We start from the raw sequence: 18,024 nt of genomic DNA on the forward strand, positions 1-18,024 counted from the left end.
GAATAAGAATGGGCTGCCCTGGCCCTGCTTATGCAAAAGGCTTGAATTATTCACATCATTTTCTCATTTCCAAGGTTATGGTCACAGCCCATATTCCTCTACAGTGCGATGAGATGGTGTTTTATATCTTTAAGATCAGAATGAAAGGCACATAAGTATTTCCTTCCAATATACTTCCAAATGTTACCACAGTTTTGTATACAATTTGCATGCTGCACAGTAGTAGCTGAAACACCCCTCTCTACTCAAAGAAAGCTTCTGCCGTTGCAAAAAGACATTTGCAATATTTCAGCTCCATAAATGCATAATGAAGCCACTGACATCCAGGGACAAAAGCCAGTGCTGCCATCATTGCATGTAGACTTTTCACAACCCATCCTGTCAGCGCATGTGGTTTCAGTTTATTTTTTCACTGCTAGGACATTGACTCAAACCTTTCATGATTCTTGAAGATGCTGACAACCAGTTTCATGCTTCCTGCCATAATAGCTCAAAACCAGATCTTTCTTATCGTTTCTTTCTTCTCGCTATAACTTCTGTGCTGTGTCCACTGGGATTTCAGGTTTCTAGTCCATCCTGGCAGTCTGGGCACATGTTCCCTTATGTATCATAGCAGGGAAGAGTTTCCACCTCCCCAGCTGCCAGAGCAGTTGCATTCAGACACACTGACCGAGGTCTGTTCATCTGTGCTACACCAGCACCATCACAGAGAAGCACAGCCAGCCCATCAGCTTTCTAAAATCCTCCTGAGTCTCCCTTCACCCTTTTCACATCAGACCTTGTCACTCCTGGTTATCATCAAAATTAGTTGCTGTTTGCTACATAGCACCTTGCAAGCTGAAAACAACCCAGACAAAATGACCCGGGTGTCCCAGTTGTGGCAGTGGCCTATACTGACAAGATCTCTCATTCCCTGAAGGCTCCTACTGCAGCCCTGCAGGCACAGTGCACAGGAGGTGGAAATTGTTTTTGGCAAGCTTGCCTTCCGAGTTGAAGGAAATATTCTATTTCTCTCTGTTTGCACTTTTGTTCTGTACAATCTTGTAGTTTCTGCCTTCACCACGCTACCCCCTTCCCCCTACAGCAATCAGTATGCTCATCGAGGTCTCTGCCTATTGCTCTGCATTGCCTAGGGCTATAGCCTGTCCATCTCCTTCTTCAGGGTAAGAGAATGAGGAGCTACAGAAGTCCCTATTTTAAACCCAGCCTTTCACTTGTTAACCTACTGCCAACTTCCTTTACTATTGATGACACCCCTTCTGGCAACACCGTGGCTCATTCATCTGTCCGAATTCAAGTGAATAATTATCCAAAAGCAGTAAGATAGCTGCTCACTGCTTACAAAGCTGATTTTCATTAAGAGTAGCTGGGAGCCAGGAGCTGGGCCTGTCTCACACATTTTATATCATCCAAGACGCATCTGGGAAGGGGCACAACCTGCTGGGGTGCTGGTCTCTTCCAGACATTGAGTTGTGGCATGGCCTGATGGCATTGCCAGTAACAGGTTCAGGTGCTGCTTGAGAAACCACAGCAGCTCTGTGCCTCAGAGGTCTGTGTTGCTCCTGCATTCTGGATTCTCCATCGTACAGGTTGTGGAGAGAGCACAGTTATTGAACAAACACTTTTGTCTGGGTGGGAGACTTCCTTTACACAGGGATTTAATCACTTTGTTGAGACCTAATGGGGAACTTCTTGAAGTCTAGTGTTATTTTAGATCCACAAATTGCAATGTACACCTTTGCCAAGGCTGAAAAGAAACAAAACGTAGAGCATCTGGTTGCAGCTGTTGCAGGAGCTGGGACGCACAGTGGGATCACCAGCTGCACCACTCCCTGCTGCAACACCCCCACCTCAACATTGCACCCATACAGCTGCTCCCAGTGCCCTTTTGCTCCAGCCTCTGCCCTGCCGCACTCAAAATGGCTCATGCAGGGCAATCAAAAGCCTCTGCTTTCCACTGCTCTTGCCTTCACTGAGGCTGCGCCTGCAGCCAGCGGCCAACAAATGGCCCTGCCAGCCCCTTCCACCCTGGCCCAAGGCAGGCGCTGCCTTGTCTAGGGAACTAAAACCACACAGCCTTTCCCCACATATTTTTCTACTTTGAAGAGGGTATGACAAAGTTTTCCTTGGGAAGACAAAACCCCAGCACTCCCCTTCCCACCACTTCTTTCCCAGCATCCCATTTGCTATCATTCCATTCCTTCGCTCTCCTGGATGCTGCAGCTTTCCTCACGTGGCAGGCAGTCCCCTTCTCCACTGTACTTCCCGTTTCACCTCTTTCACCAACTATTTTAAGCTAGACTTGGCTCTAAAGCTTCCACACCTCTGTTCTTCTTGTGGAAGGTCTGTTTCATTTAAAAAAAAAAAAAAAAAAGTATGAAAAAATAATTCCAGAACTCCAGGTCTTTCTCCCCATTTGGTGGTCTTAAATCACCACTAAATGAATAGCTAAAATGAGGCCTGTAACCATTTCAGGCAAACCAGCTACCTGGAAACATGTACAAATTGGCTGCCAAGCCATTTTTACGTAAGCTCTGCACAGAGACACATCTCGAGGCCTTACCATTGCAAAAGCACATCAGCCGGGAATGGTCTGAGCGACAGAGCTGTGTCAGAGCAGCTCACCCATCACGTAGTTGTTAGAGACACAGATATTCCAGTGGGTATGTAAATCAGTAAATTATTTTCCTATAGCTAGATTTAATTCTCACCATTACCAACATAAAAATGAAAGCCTATTAATGTCATACTCACATTTACCTGAAAACACACAATGCAGGCTTTCAAAATATTTTCCATGTTTAGATGACTAATTTTACTTGGAGTTAGAAACCAAAGACATCTGCCATGATCTGTCCATCTCAGGTAGCAAAACACCAAAGGCAAGAAAATATTGCATGAGCCCATTGCATGACCAGTGGGTTATTTATGCTGGCAAGGATATAATGCGTTATCACATCTTTATAATAGGTTCTGCTGCTGCATGTTAGTCTCATTACTTGCATAAAAATCTGTGTCAGGAAACCAAATTATTTAAAGCTTACATTAAAAAGGGTAATAAAAATGTGAAACCCAAACTTTCCTGCTTTTTTTTTCTTCTGCTTTTCTGGATTAAAATTTTGGGAAAAGTCATAATTCTGCTGCAGCTTTTGGGATTTTATTCCCCATGGCTGCTGTAGAGGGACAGGTGTGGAAGCAGAGTGGGTCGGTCAGGGCTTGGGGGTTGGTGTCCTGGAGGAACACCAGGGCTCTTCTGTTTCTTTCACACAGGCACTGGCTGACCATGGGCCATCTATCTTGCTGCATAACTCTCTTATAAAATAGGTATCAGAATGTTTAGTATGCTTGAAAGTTGGAAATAGGAGCCAATGGGGAATTTCTTACTGACTGCAATGTTGCACAACCAGGTGCTGTTCAACTTCATGCAGAGGAGGAAGACAAAAGCAGCAGAGAGCTTGGGGTTGTTAAAAATAAATCAATGACAGCAGGGTCCAGGACAGGCTGTCTTCAGCCAAGTTTGCATATTGGTTACACCGCCTCCAAGCTATGTTTTCAAAGCACACATAAAAAAAATCTGTTCTGCAACAGGGGCTGGAAAACCTGTTTGTCAACAAATAATTAGCTTACAGCCTGAGAAAGTATATCCCAGGGTCTCGACCTGGCTGTTTTTCCTCTGCCAGCACCTCCCAGGAGCTTTGCCCAGGCACTTGGTGCAGGAGAAGCCTTAAGCTCAACGACTGCTGGCATTTGCAGCAACAAAATTTAATCGTTTAGAGCGTCAGTTTTATTTAACTTTACTAAGGTACTGCTGAGTGCTTGTGCAGTTACCATACCTGTCAACCCCAAAATTTTATACCTTCTTTAACCTAATTAAAATAATCAAATGGATTTGAACATACCCTGCTACCACTGAGGAAAGCTGCTTAAAACCGCTCTGCTAGACTCTGACCTCTCTTATTAGTAAGGTGGTTAAAGACAGAGATAAATGCTGCAATGTTTAATATAACCGAGACCTAAAGGGAAGGGTAGCTGTGATTTAATTAAGTGGCAAGATGTAATGCCTGAGTTGTGTTGTGGAAGTTGCCAGCCAGAAGCAAGACCCAGCTGCAGGGAGCTGCCTAACAGGCACCCGTGGAAATAAGGCTACATAGATTTCCCTCCCTTTAGCAGAAAAGTTAGCCATTCCCACTTACATTTCACAATCACAGTTTTATTATTAGCCATTTAATTTCAGATTGCATTAAGAAATATCCAGTCAGTTGTGTTTTAGCTGTCTGCAGCGAGTAGCTCCACTCCACTGACTTCAGCTGGTTGTCTCATAGGGTTGCTGCCATGTGGAAGCAGTGTTTATTGGCATGTATCCCCTCTCCCTGCCAGTACAGGACTGAAGAGTCAACATCTCCCTTTGTGAGAAAAGGGGCATTACACGCCCCCACCCATTTGAAAAACTAGCTCTCTGTTCCTTCTGAAAGGAGGTTTTCCTGCAGTTCTGGGCTATGTTTCCCTGTTTGGCTTTTGCTCTCACAGCACTTGGGGTGGGGTGGGCTGCGCAGAAACCCCCTGCCTCTCTTCTTCCATGTTTTTTCTCCCAGTGACCATCAGCAATGTCAGAAAGTGCTTTGAACTATGCGGTACACTCAGAGTGGCTTGTAAACACAGGCTAGCTCCATAGCACTGAGGTATTCAGAACTGTACGGCCCAAATTTCTTTAAAAAATGGTTTCTGGAAATACCTTAAACTATCCACGTTAACGTCTTTGGCTCTTCCAACAGTATCCAGCCAAAACTTTAAACCTGAAAGGCTTTACTCAAGATGAGGAAGAAATCTTGTGACCCAGTAGGTGGCCCAGGCCTCAGAGTCTCTTTGAAACCACCAGGGCTGGCATGGCGGGGGAGCCTGTCTGTGTGGGGCAGGCTGCAGGCCCCTCCACCCCGCGTGGGCATGGGACCAGGCACCAGGCACTGGGCCACTGCCTCGCTCATTATTTTCCTGATGGTACAAGCAAAATATTAGGACAACAAACTGCCTCTGTGCAACAGTTACTAGGGGGGATGGGGAATCAAAGTGCTAAAATATTCCTTATTCCACCCCAAAAATCAGCCACAGAAATGGTGGCTGGCGGAGGCGAGCACGTACAGCAAGTTTTTCCTTTTCTGGGGAAGAAGAAACTAAAGAGGGAGGGACAAGTGTGAAGGAAGAAAGGGACATAAAAAGGAACAAGTGTCAATGCGCCATTATAATCTTGGACCATTTTCTCCCTGACAAGCAAATCTGCAGAGCGTTTAAGATCGATATGTGACAAAGAGTCAGCCAGAGAGGGAGGAGCAGAGGGAGATGCCACTTGAGCTGGCATGCCAGAGGATCTCTAAATAGAAAAGCTTTCAGGGAACTCGGGGCAGGCGCTTGTTGAACAAAACTTAACTACCGCAGTACCCATCAAAAAACCCCCACGTTGCCACCCCCCCCCCCCCCCCCCCCCCCCCCCGCTTCTTTATCTGCAGTGGCTGGGGAAGGGAAGGGGGAAAGGCACTGAAACCAGCACCACGCCCCAGTCCTGGCATCCCCCTGGGCTGGTGCTTTGGGGTGCAGCTGCCAGCTCCTCCCAAGGCTCAGTCCCTGGGGTGGCAGTACCTGTTAGTCAGCTCCTCTGCTTCCTCTGGGTCTACATCTTCCTCCTCCTCCTCCTCCTCCTCCTCTTCTTCCTCTTCTTCTTCATCATCCTCTACGAAGGATGAGGTCTCAGACGCCCTGTCGCACTCGGCACTGTGATTCCCCTCCATGCCCCTTCTAGCTCAGGCCCTCGCCGGTGATTTTTACCCCCGACCCTGTCCTCCCCAGGGTTGCCTGAAGCAACTGTCATCCCCAGCAGCTCTCACTTCTCCTGACTCAGGGCAGTCTTTAAATAGAAGGCAGTGAAGCTACAGCGCCAAGTCGCTGCTGGTCCTACCCTGGGTCCTAGCACCAACCGGGTGCCAAGACACATGACCAGACCTGGCAGCCATCTATCTGGCTGCTTGCCCCCTCCACCTGCCAGCCCACGACCGAGGTGGCAGGGAGGAAGGGGCTGGGGCTCCAGCAGACCTTCCCCAGCCACCTCTAGCAAATCTGGGGTGATGCACAGATGAAGCTGAAGGACCGTTTTCTTGTGGCCCCAAGAAAAGGTGCATTTAGTGTGGCTGAAAGGAAGTTCCACTCCGAGCATACCCAGAGTGCCTCAAATTTGAGATAGAGGACTCCCAATACAATTACTGTATTAGTAATTGAGCCCAGGACATACCTTTAATAATTAATACTGTGCCGCGAGAGCTGTCAGATGCACTGCAGTTTTTAACAACGCAGAGAGAATATATGTTAACCCCCAAAATTATGAATGTGTTCTTAAACAGCAGGACATTTCAAATTTCCTCTTCATGTGGACTGGAACCAATTTTAATTTAAAGCAAAGATAAATTACATTGCAGTGTAGGTTAAGCCACCCTTACTCTTTATTATTCTGCATTCCACATGAAATGCAGTGCTTTTCATAGACAAAATGGAAGTTTCCAACCTGTACTAATCAAAGTAATGACTTTTTTTACAATTTTTTTTTTTTTTTTGGAAGATGGGGAGAAGCACTGAAATTGATTCTAAATAAAGAACTTGCAAGCTACTTCAGGTATAAAACATTGTGTACACAGTATAACCCTAATCCCTTTTTCTTCCTCTTCTTCAAACAAATAGCTGGTTATAAATCAATCAGCAAATTTTTACTTGTGTTCTAAGTTCAGAAACACCCAAGCAGATATTTCTGAGTACAAGCTCTCTCTGCAATGCTAAATTAAAATTCTGCTGACAGATCCACTTGAAGTAAAATATTTCTTACACAGTACATACAGATAAAACCTGTCTGCTCTCTTGACGTGCCCGCTGAAGTACACAATTTACAAGCTCAGAACATTGAAGAAGTATACTTGAAACAGATGCTAACTTAAGCTCCACATTTTATCAGGAGCACAGAGACGGTGTACACAGCACAATGAAATTTAAGGTAGAGGACTTAATGTTCTTTATGCATGGAAAAGAGCATTACAATCTTCTAGAAATGCTTTTATACGAAGCATACATACATCACACAAGTTTTGATTCATTTTTAACACAGTAAGAGGAAGGTGAGTACCCTTTTACCAGAACCCCTTGAAATTATTTCCAGACCTAGTGCTCTCTCTTCTGTACTTCTCACAACTTCATTTGACCTGCAAGTTGACCAAACCAGCATATTCATGTTCTTCTTATAAGCCTTGATTCTGTAAAATCAATGAGGAAAATATTTATATCAAAACACACAAGGATTAGAGAAAACAAGACAAACATTTTAAAAAAAACAGCTTCAAAATACACATGAGAGAACCCAGAGCAAGTAAAGTCCATTAAATCAAGAGCGGCTTTGTCTGATGGATTTAAATTTAAGTTCAAATAAAGCACCGGTTCCAAGTAAGCATTTGGAATGGTGTTCACTAATGCTAACTTAAGATTATCTACATATCATCTTACATCCTTTTGTCTTGGCTGCCCATTTCTCCCATATAACCCTGCAATTTGAATCTTAAAATTGGTTTATATTGAATTCCTTGTAGGGGATTTCTTAAAAATAACTTCTTATACTGTCAGGACACCTTAAGGTACCTTAAGAGAGTACACTTACACAATCACATTTTAGGAGACATGAGAACTAGAAGAGAAATTTCAAGTTCCACAGTATACAGCCTGTGCCATTTCTGGCACTACTGTTACTGACTGTGAAGCTCTTGCTAATGTTGGATCTTCCCATTCACCCCTGAGCCTGTTAATTAAAAGCACTCCTAGAGGACCGAAGAGTTCTGACATTATACAAAGTGAGAAATGACAGACCAACCCAATGCCAAAATGAGTAGTCAAAGCTAGTTCTAAAATAACAATCAGAGCTGAACTAAAGCATTTTCATTTCAAGGCTGTAAGAAGCCCCAGAGAAGTTAGCATCTTGCACATGTGCTGAAATCTTGGTCGGCCATTAAAAACACCTTTTACCAAAGGTCTCCCAGAAAAACAATTCCTGCTAGGGTGTATGCCAAGGGATAGGAGTGTGAAGGTTTTTATTTTGAAGTTGAAGGGAAAACTTCATGGTAACAGAGATTAATGATAGCCATTAGGGATTTCTCACTCTGGACACCTGCCCAGAGTAGATTATTCCATGAAATGTAAGTAGATGGAAATTCAGGCCATTAAACCTCTGAAGAACTTCATACTATGCAGAACTGAATCCCAAGTTACAAGTCCAGCTCCTACTCACTGTCCCCAAACCACTTATTTTGTGGTGTTTTATTTGAAGCTTTCTGATGAAAGTTGCAACCCACCATTTTGTCACCATCATTAAATTCACTCACAGAAAGTGGCGCTGCTCCTGTTTGCCTTGACAGGTGAATAATACAATGCCATGTCTGGTAACGTATGTTTTCCAGACCCCACAGTTTATTTTTTAGCGTGCAAGAGCACTGCCACATTCCGTGCTTTTGTCAGACTACCCACTAGCTTCTTCCACTATGAGCTAACCCAAGTTACACTATCTTGCATCTTGCTTAGGTAACACAGTAAATTACTGGGGAGTCTTCTGTTGTTAGAGAGGATGCAACAAACAGGCTTGTCCCCAAGCAACTGTGAAAAACTACCAACTAGACTTTGTATTTCTAATTATAGATGTAGCTTATCAGAAGTACATGAACTTGAGAAAAAAAGGCAAAAAGACTCTTTTGAAAGGCAGAGGCCATTGTGGTTACAGATCTTGGCTTGTGTTAAAAGGATTACCAAGTAGTGGTGGTCAATTTTGACAGAATTGAATGGAGGTATCACAATTTTTTTAACTGTCTATTTCAAAACAGGAAGAAGCGGTTTCAAACATAAAGCAGTAATTTAAGGTGTGAGACAGGTTGACACATTACGTGATGCAATGCAAACTCATAAGAGAGAGAAAAGTACAAAATTTTGTGCTGCACATCCAGCTCACTTGAAATAACATTTTTGCCAAGTTTGAACTTGTCCATTCAGTTATCCTACGTTGGTAACGTTTTAAATTTTCTAGACAAAGACATAGTCAACAACTGTTTGTTTAAAAAAACAGGAACAGCCCTCCTCTCTCCCCCAACCCCCCCTAGGACTTGTATAGCATCTTTGATTGTAGACATCAGCCTGTACTAAAAAGTCATGCTTCCATTTTACATAAAAGAGGTCAAAATGAGTGTTTCACTAAGACCAAGTTTACCACCTTATAAAGAGAAAGATCAGCAAGGGGGGAATATACGCAGAGAGTAATGGATTGCTACAGTCAGATTATGACTGAAAGACTGTTTAAATTGCAGAAGGAAGATGTTTTAAGAAGCAAGCCAAAATCTTAGAGACTAGATCATGAAATGTCTAGTAAGTAACTCCACAGCAGGCAAATACTTTACAGTTTCTAGAACATCTAAATCATAAAACCTGAAATAAATTAGAACATAAAAGTTTGCACAAGAAGATGTAATGCTTGTTATTTTACACAGTTATAAAGGTTTTCACAATCTTGTTAGAGACAGCAATAGATGAAACTTTTACCTGTACACAGGTGCAATGCAGAATAGCGATAGAGAAGTGTATGATTTTCAGCAGAGGCCTTACTTTTACAGGGCATTTCCTTTTCTACTTAATTATAAGAAATATTTTAAGTATGCAGTACAACATAAAATGGAAAAGCTGTATCTTCCATATATAAATTTATTTCATGTGACATGATACAAAATATTAAACTTACAAAAATGAAAATACAAATTTGACAATAAGGGTAAGTGCAGTTTTAACAGTGAATTTGTTTTCAATAACAAGTACGTGAGAGGCACAAAATGTACTCAGGATTTTAAGAGAGGGTTCACAACTTTTTTTAATGCTAGAATTTTCAAGATTACTTGCTTCTATTCATTTTACAGTAGTAACCAATTTACAAATATTTACACAAAATAGAAACAGAAGCGCAAATTATTGTAGCAGTGGTAGGGTTGTCAGGTGTTTTGGTTTCAGTGTGGTTTTTTTCCCCCATCTCTCCTTCATACGCTCTGTGTGAATATGAAGGCTTCATGTACATTGATTCGTCCTTTTTATTTCAACTTTTCTGTAGTAGAAATATTGCTTGCAAATTCCATTTTAGATTACCTTAAGGATACACTTGGACTTGCATATTGTTTAGCTCTGAATGTCTTTGTATCATTTATTACATATTCCTTTGAATGAACAGCTGTATTAACAAATATTGATAACAAAATATGCAATCCTTATTAAAAAATTTCCTTAATAGAAGTTTACAGAGAAAAACATTTCATAAAAAAATGTGGGGTAACAGCCTCATGATTTTGATACTGTGCCTCATTTCACCAGGGTGCCATAAGAAGGAAGTGAAAGAAGTTGATTATTTTTGGTGTGTGGTTGTTCTTAAAGATAATATACTGTTCAGGTCCGCGCTGTCTCGTAATACCTGCCAGGCCTGGGGGGGGGGAAAAAAGCACAAGGTTTTAAAAGGCTAAATAATCTTTGCTGTTAATATTTAGATATCATTGTAAGCAGTAAGCCTCACAAATCCACAAAAATCAGGTTGATATTTTTTCCCCGTCTTGAAGAGAGGGGGGTTGGGATTTTTTTTTTTTTTCTTGAAGGCATGAAAAAAATCCAAAAAGTACACAAAATGCAATGAACTACTGAGGATGCTACAGCCTTTCAAGAAGAGAGTAGATTTGTGGAGACTGACATGTTAACGTTATTTAAGCATTACATTGATATTCTAACTGCAAAATAATGCTCTCAAATTCACACATGTCAAAGTTCCTGATACAAGCTGTTATACTCTGACATCTTCAGAACTTAATTGTGTCTTCAAAATAGGTTGTTTGAATTTTCTTCTGTATTCTAGTGTTAACTCCAGGACACATCTGTCACATCTGCTAGGCCACGAGCCCACAAATAACTGCAGTCACCCTCCTGTCTTTACACAGAATTAAACCACAATGTGTAACGAAAACCACATGAAGAATAATCTCTCAAGGGTGATGAGACAGATTCCTTAGGTTTCTTAAAAAAAGTCAACATATTAGTAAGTATTTGCAGCTTTAGGCAACTGTCATTCCTTGTGGTTCCTAGTAACGAGGAAAATTTTTTCAGGGCCGTAACACTCTAGTATATAGGCATCTAGAAAGCTAGGAGCAAACAACTGCTTTTACAATTTTCAGAAAACCACGCAGGTTTGAAATGAATTTTTTAACTGAAAATCTGAAAAGGGTTCACTGTTTTCACAGAACAGTGAGAACACCCAAACTACTTTGTAAAACACTGCTTTAGCAGGTTTGCAAAATCAAGTATTTTATGTAAGCATACGTGAACAGTTCAGTATTTTGTGTGCTAACATGGTTAAATGTTAGCAAACTGACATTTCCAAATAGAATTACAAAGCAAGAAAGTTATTCTTTTCTGACCAAGGCAACGCCTTACAGCACTTGTTCTATTATAAATACCTGGCATTGATTTCCTTTTAGCTGGAGAAACTCTCAAGATGTTTAAAGATTTGATTAACTGGAGCAAACAGAATCCTCCAATGACAGCATAACAGGGGAGTCTAACTGGTTAAAGCTGGAAGCCATTTCTGTGCAAGTCCCTACTCTTCACTACATTATGAATAGTCAGAAGCCTCAAAAACTGGAATTTGAGCTGTGATTCCAAATGCAATGCCTATGATAGGAGACGAGCATAAGACAGAGTTGGTAGCAAGGGTTTTTACAAGGATGATGTTTAATTAAGGCCTAAATCTCTGTGTGCTTCTAACCATCCTTGCCTCCTCCACTGACAGGAACAGTGAAAGCTCCAGTTTGAACTACTCATGTTCTAAAACTATGAGTGTGGCCTCCCTGAAGGAAACTACCAATTTAATTTGCTTGTCAAAAACCAGCAGAAAACCATAGGTGGCGATATTTATATATAAAAAAATATATGTATGTTATATAGTAAGAAGTATAAACCATTGTTTATTACCAGTGAAACACATGTAATGAATATAAAGTTGCAATTCTGAAGTTCTTGATCATCATTACAATTTTACACATGCACAAGAAGATCCAAGACAAAGGGTTTACTATTTCAAGTACCCATTTCAACTTTGGTCTGATGTTAGGGGCAGACATTAATACTCTTACTGAATAATTTTCCACAAATTTTTTTTTTAAATAAATTTCTATTCTTTTTATAGTACAAAGCATAAAAATATTTGTAACACAATCATCAGAAACAGGAAAGTTAAATGACTAGCATTTGTGTAACTACCTTGGAAATCAAAATGACTAGAAATATTAAATGAGATACACTTTTTACCTTCAGAAATTCACCTTTGATAATACTAAACTTCTGTTTTTCATGTACAGCTCTAGCAGTGTTTGTCCCATCAAAGGGCTCTGCAAGACAAACCACAAACATTAAAAGAGTTAAAACAATTTTAAAGCTAGGCTGTCAGAGAAAACCCAGAAAGGTCAGCATATCATTGCTTCCCAAGACTGTTTTGAATGGCTGATTCTACTTTGCTTCTCAATCCATTTGTACAATCATTCACCCCCCAAAAAGGCCAAAAGCCTGAATGCTTCATGCTATGTAATCCATAATAAAATCAGGTTATTATATCTGTTGAAGCACACCATGATTGTGCTGAAATTATGCATCAGTAATTACTTGTTACTGCTTTAGTCTGTGATGACATATCAGAATATGATTTGCATACTAAAATGTTTTGAAACTTACTACATGTGCCTCCTGGAAATATCTACTTTGGATTCATCTCATTCAACCACTTCTCAGTGAAATACAAGGAGTACAGTAAAATAATTACTATAACTTTTTATGTGAGATGTATCAGCTGCTCTAAATTTATTTTATCAGTTTGTACCTGTTCTACAATATCTATTAATAAATCAACAATTTGGTGCTTGTACCTGCTAATAAGACTACAAAGTTATGTGATGTTTTACCTTTTTTTTTTGCTAACAGAAAAAAGTTCCAAAGTATTAATTGAAGGAATAAAAAAGTATTCCTTGCTACTGATAGGTTGCCAACATTAAAGCAATAAATACTAGAAAATTAGACACTATGCATTACAATGCACTAGAAAACAGATTTTACAGTCTTTTTAGGTTGTTTATATATGTTGTTTAGTTGCTTATGAATTGCTTTTATTCAGATAGGGACATATAATCAAATAAAGCATTAAACAGATCAGAAGCGCTTATGCCATTAAGGACACTGGGGCATAAATCTGGAATTTTTATTTCTGCAATCTATTTAAATTCACAAATTGTTTCTGGCAACAAATGTTGCATTTGGCAGTTTTCGAAAAGGTTTCTCTTAAAACTACATATAAATTTTTTTAGTGGATGTGAACAGGCAGATTTATTTTACTTCAGAATGCATCATACATTTAGATTGGGAAAAAACAACTGGCAATCAAATAAAAAAGGTACATAGTCCTCTAAAGTCAGTCACATAATTTGATACAGTGACCTACTGCCACTAATAATTCCACATCCCTTACCATGTGAAGCAGTACAGCATTTCTTTTGTGTGTCATATGTGATGTTAATGCTAGGACCTTTAATGTACTTTATGTTAAATCAAGAGATACGTATTTTTTTAAAGCAAAAAGAGCAAAACTATACAATCTTCTGAAACCATCAGTGAGAAAAAACGTACTCTAGCACAAAAGCCAACTCACATCTTCCCTGTATTCTTCCTGCGTATTTACTGACTGTCAAAAGACAGACTCATTCCCTGGAGTGCAGCAAGAGAAGTTTTGCAATCAGCTACTATTTACACCACATTTTTCTAATCATCAAGACGAGAGTCCATCATAAAAGTTATCTTGTTCACACACAGTTATGAGAATATTAAAAGCAAAAAAGTAATACAACTTCAACACTGACGCTTAAGAGAAAGGCTAAAGGGGATCATCTTTCCAAATGAAAATACAGGAAATCATAAAGCTTGGGAACTGCTACAAACTAAGCACTGAGGAATTATTTTTAACATGTGGAACTGAAAGATTTAAAAGTACAAGCATGAATCAGGCACAGCTTAGACAGCTTCTGATCCAGTTTCCCTGAATGACTATCAATTTCATAGTCTCATGAAATTGCCATGCTTCTAGCTTTTCCAAATTCTTTTTCACAGATACCATTTGATATAGGCAAGATTTAAACTGAAACCAGAATAGTTGCTAGCAATTTAAAGCTTCTAACAAGGAATGTTCACAAGCATTAGCTAAAAGCAGTGTTTTCAGTATCCCCATAATGGTAATAGCCTGCCAGATTTTAAACCATCTGAAAAGAGCATCTCTGCTATATTTGTTTCTCTAATAGAAATACAAGTGAGAATCAGTCTTAAGGCAAATAAAAATTAAAACACCACAATTTTTTCTTTGAGCAAACCTAAATACAGTGCTACGTGCAGAAATATGGTAACTTGCAGGCAATGACTTGCATAATCTACTAAGAAATATCTTTAAAATAATAAAAAATATACACAATAATACCAATTACTGAAATTTTAGTTTGCTAACTGGAAAATCTGACAAAGACTTAGAAACCAGAATATGTTGATATGTTTAGCTACCTTTTAAAAGCTTCTTCTCAAAGTACACAGAAGGTCATTTACACACTTTGTTAAATGAGTTAATCTTAACAGCTGTTACAAACATGAAACCTACTTTGAGTTGAAATAGGAAACTTAAGTTTTTCCCTTCCAACTTAGAAGTAAAAACTTGGTATGTGAGGCTAAAACCCACTCCTAATAAAGTCTTGAAGCACACTAACAGAAAGGAATCAGATGTGCCACCTATAGATAATCTTGCTTTTTTAATAGTTCAAATACAAAATGCACTTTCAAGGAAGAGTTGTATGCAATCAAGCCCATTTAATACAAATTCTGAACTGCCTATTTTGTATGCTGATATTCTATTTTTCAACCTGACTGAAAAAAAACTTCATTATTCAACCACTTTGTAATGTCATCATAAAAAACTGAGAACTTGAAACACACAGCCCCCCTTCAACACAGAGGGTCAGCATCATGTGACAGCAGCAGACACTGCTGCCCAGCATTCCCACCTCCCACACTGAGACCAGAGCTTCCACAATGCCTGCACTATGCTGTCCTGAATGACTGCAGCTGTGCAGATAGTCTAATTCTTACATTTCTCAACTCTGAGACTGCAGTCAAGCATGCAGTTGTCTTTCAGCATGTTTTTTTCCCTATGACTGGTAAGTCTATTTTCCCCCGCAAAAGACAAAGAAAGAACAGGAATCCCATCATGTGCCTTCTTCACACTGTTATCCATACGATTATGGCCAAGTTGGTGAGCTCTGGGCCACAGAATAACCAGCTTCATGAGAAGATGATTATTCCTTGCACAGAGCAGCACAAATGCAGGAAATTACATACATACACACATGGGTGCACTCTCACCCCAGCAATCTTGAGAAATATCTGTCCACCCACAGGACTTCTGCCCTATCCCCTCTTCTCCCCCAGCAAAATTTTCCCAGTCTCTAACAACTCTTTCCGCAACATGTGACTCCTGTCCAAATTACATTCAGCTTTTATCATAAAACTTCAGCTCTTAATATGTTGATCCTAATAGCCTCCATCTATTTACAGTCAAGGCCCAGGACACCTCTCCCATTTCAAACACCTTCCCTCTTCACCTCAGTGAACTAAAACACCTAGTTCTAACCCTGCTTCCATTCCACCTTGGTTCCTTATCCATGGTCCCTTGTCCAACCAATTCCCCTTCACCTGCTGCATTTGGATTCTCACTCTTCTATCTCTTTGTGTTAACTCTTTCCAGTTACACAGCACCTCTCAGTCCCTTTCCCTGCTTCTCTTTTCATTCTCCTAACAACTCAGTCCTTCTCTTGGTCTGTTATCTTCTCTTTCCTTGGTCCAAGCTTCATCTCCTAAGCACACTAACGGTTCATCTTCTTCATATAGATTCCCCATGGCAGCTGAAAGGTATCAAGAGCACATGAAGCCCATTACCTATATAGTTATATTGCCTGGTTTAGTCTGCACTAAGGCGGCCAAGACATGTAACTCCAAAAGGTAGGTAGCATGGGTTTACCCTCCACTTATGGAGGGCATCATACAGTCTCTTCAGAATCTGTAAGTTCACAAGCCAGCCAAAAACAGTAGCCACAAGGGGATCAACATATACATAATCTAGTCACTGCTAATGTTTGGAATGACAGAGCATTTCTAGAACAAAAAATATTCTTGCAGAGTAATCTGAATGTGTCTGCTGTTTTTTCAGAAGCCCAGTCTTGGCAAAACTGACAACTACATTCGCAGAGCAGGAGAACACACACTACTGTCATAAAGGCCATTCCTTGTCTAAGTCCTAATCCCTGTTCCAAAAGTAACAGTGCAATGAGCGCTCTTGAAGAAAAGGTCAGGAGAACTATTTTTAAACACTGTAGAACTTAAAGCTTCCTTCTCAAATGCTTTGGGTGGGACTGTTTCCAAAACTATTTGCATTGGTTAAAATTAAATTTTCTACATAAATACAGCAACTCATGTGCGTTATTAAAACACAATCAAGACAAAGTCTGATTAACAGATTTAGGTATTTAGTGTTGTAACAGTTAAAAATGTTAATGCAGCTTTACATCTTACCTTCTATACAAATAAATTTGTTTCTCCATTCAATACCATCAGTCCTTGGAACAGTTTTGGCCTCACGAACTGAAATAATTTGATGGCTCCAACTAAGGAAAGGGAAAACAATATGCAGAACATTTAACTCTTACTTCTACATTAAAAATACCAGTTTACCTAAAAAAATGTCAAATCGCTATGATATTAAGCCTAGATAACACAGTACCTTATAATTCACTAAATTATGAAGATCAGACTGTTACGCTATGTAAGGCTAAGGAATGATGTGTAGGAAATGAGAAAAATTTTCCACAAACAGTATTTAAAAAATCATCTCCAAAACAGAACATCACAGGTATCTATGAATAACATATATTCATGACAGACTATTTTTTTCAAAAAACAATCTCAGCTTGAATATGGATACCTACATTTATTTCTAAGTTCAAAGGAAATTATAACCTCAAATCTATCTTTCAGAATTTTTTGTGTGGAGAGAAGGAATGTAAGAAGTTTAAGTGCAGATGAAATCACATTCTGCCTTCTATTAAAAAAATTAATATTCAACAGTAAAAAGATACATAAAGATAGCATGCTTACAAGCCAGCATTCTTGGTGCAAGGAGAAAGCACTAGCACTTTGTATATACTGAATCTTAGATCTCCTACCAGTGCAACAACTCAAATACATGTTTGAAGATACTTACTACTTCCTGCACACAATTTTACAACAACAAAACCATAGGAAATGTCAGTGAAACAGGAACAGCAGGCAGTTTACAAAGCAATCTTTATCATTTCCCAAGCATCTTTATGATGCTTGGCACAAGAATAGGCCAAATGTAATGGAAGCCAAAGCAACCACTTGCAGTTTTATGTTCTCATCTGCCCAGCCACTTTTTAGGTGCTCTTAACTAAACCAGGGAACTACCATATCAGCAAAGCGCCTTGATCACCAGCAGTCTATCACCATATGCCCTGACTTCATGTGGCTTAGAAATAGCTCTGTAGTATGCTATTGGCTGTACTGGTGTTATGTACACCTGATGTGATCTCCTGACAGAATCAATCTTTTGACGTAATGCAAAGGGAGAAGAGCTTGACTGAGTGCATGAACCACTTGCAGTAAATCTGTAAATATCACCTGTAAATCAAAATACAATATAATTCATCAGTTAAATTTGGAAGAACTGTGCTCCCTAGGCCACAGATCAGCTGTCTTAACTTCATTAAGTCACTGGTGATAAGACAGTTTACATTGGGTAAAAGACCATGCCTGGAATTCCACACATTATCTTGGATACAACTCATG

The 18,024-nt window shown here is 39.9% G+C and overlaps 2 protein-coding genes across 12 annotated transcripts in view; both read right to left on the reverse strand.

Annotated features, from left to right (window-relative positions):
- CMYA5 (cardiomyopathy associated 5) overlaps positions 1-5,816 on the reverse strand; it is a 46,143-nt gene extending 40,327 nt beyond the window's left edge. The window contains exon 1 of the mRNA XM_080370852.1: positions 5,632-5,816. Within this exon, the coding sequence (XP_080226978.1) occupies positions 5,632-5,780 (149 nt within the window). The 5' untranslated portion in view covers positions 5,781-5,816. The remainder of the gene's footprint in view (positions 1-5,631) is intronic.
- Positions 5,817-9,741: 3,925 nt separating this feature from the next.
- Positions 9,742-18,024, reverse strand: part of TENT2 (terminal nucleotidyltransferase 2) — a 45,169-nt gene continuing 36,886 nt past the window's right edge. For all 11 annotated transcript variants that reach the window (XM_080370873.1, XM_080370868.1, XM_080370875.1 and 8 more), the window contains 3 exons: positions 16,732-16,823; positions 12,391-12,470; positions 9,742-10,519 (listed from right to left, as the gene is read on the reverse strand). In XM_080370873.1, coding sequence (XP_080226999.1) covers positions 10,445-10,519; positions 12,391-12,470; positions 16,732-16,823 — 247 coding nt within the window. In that variant the 3' untranslated portion in view covers positions 9,742-10,444. The remainder of the gene's footprint in view (positions 10,520-12,390; positions 12,471-16,731; positions 16,824-18,024) is intronic.

The sequence above is a fragment of the Falco punctatus genome (genome assembly GCF_963210335.1).
Source record: "Falco punctatus genome assembly, chromosome: Z".
Lineage (NCBI taxonomy): Eukaryota > Metazoa > Chordata > Aves > Falconiformes > Falconidae > Falco > Falco punctatus.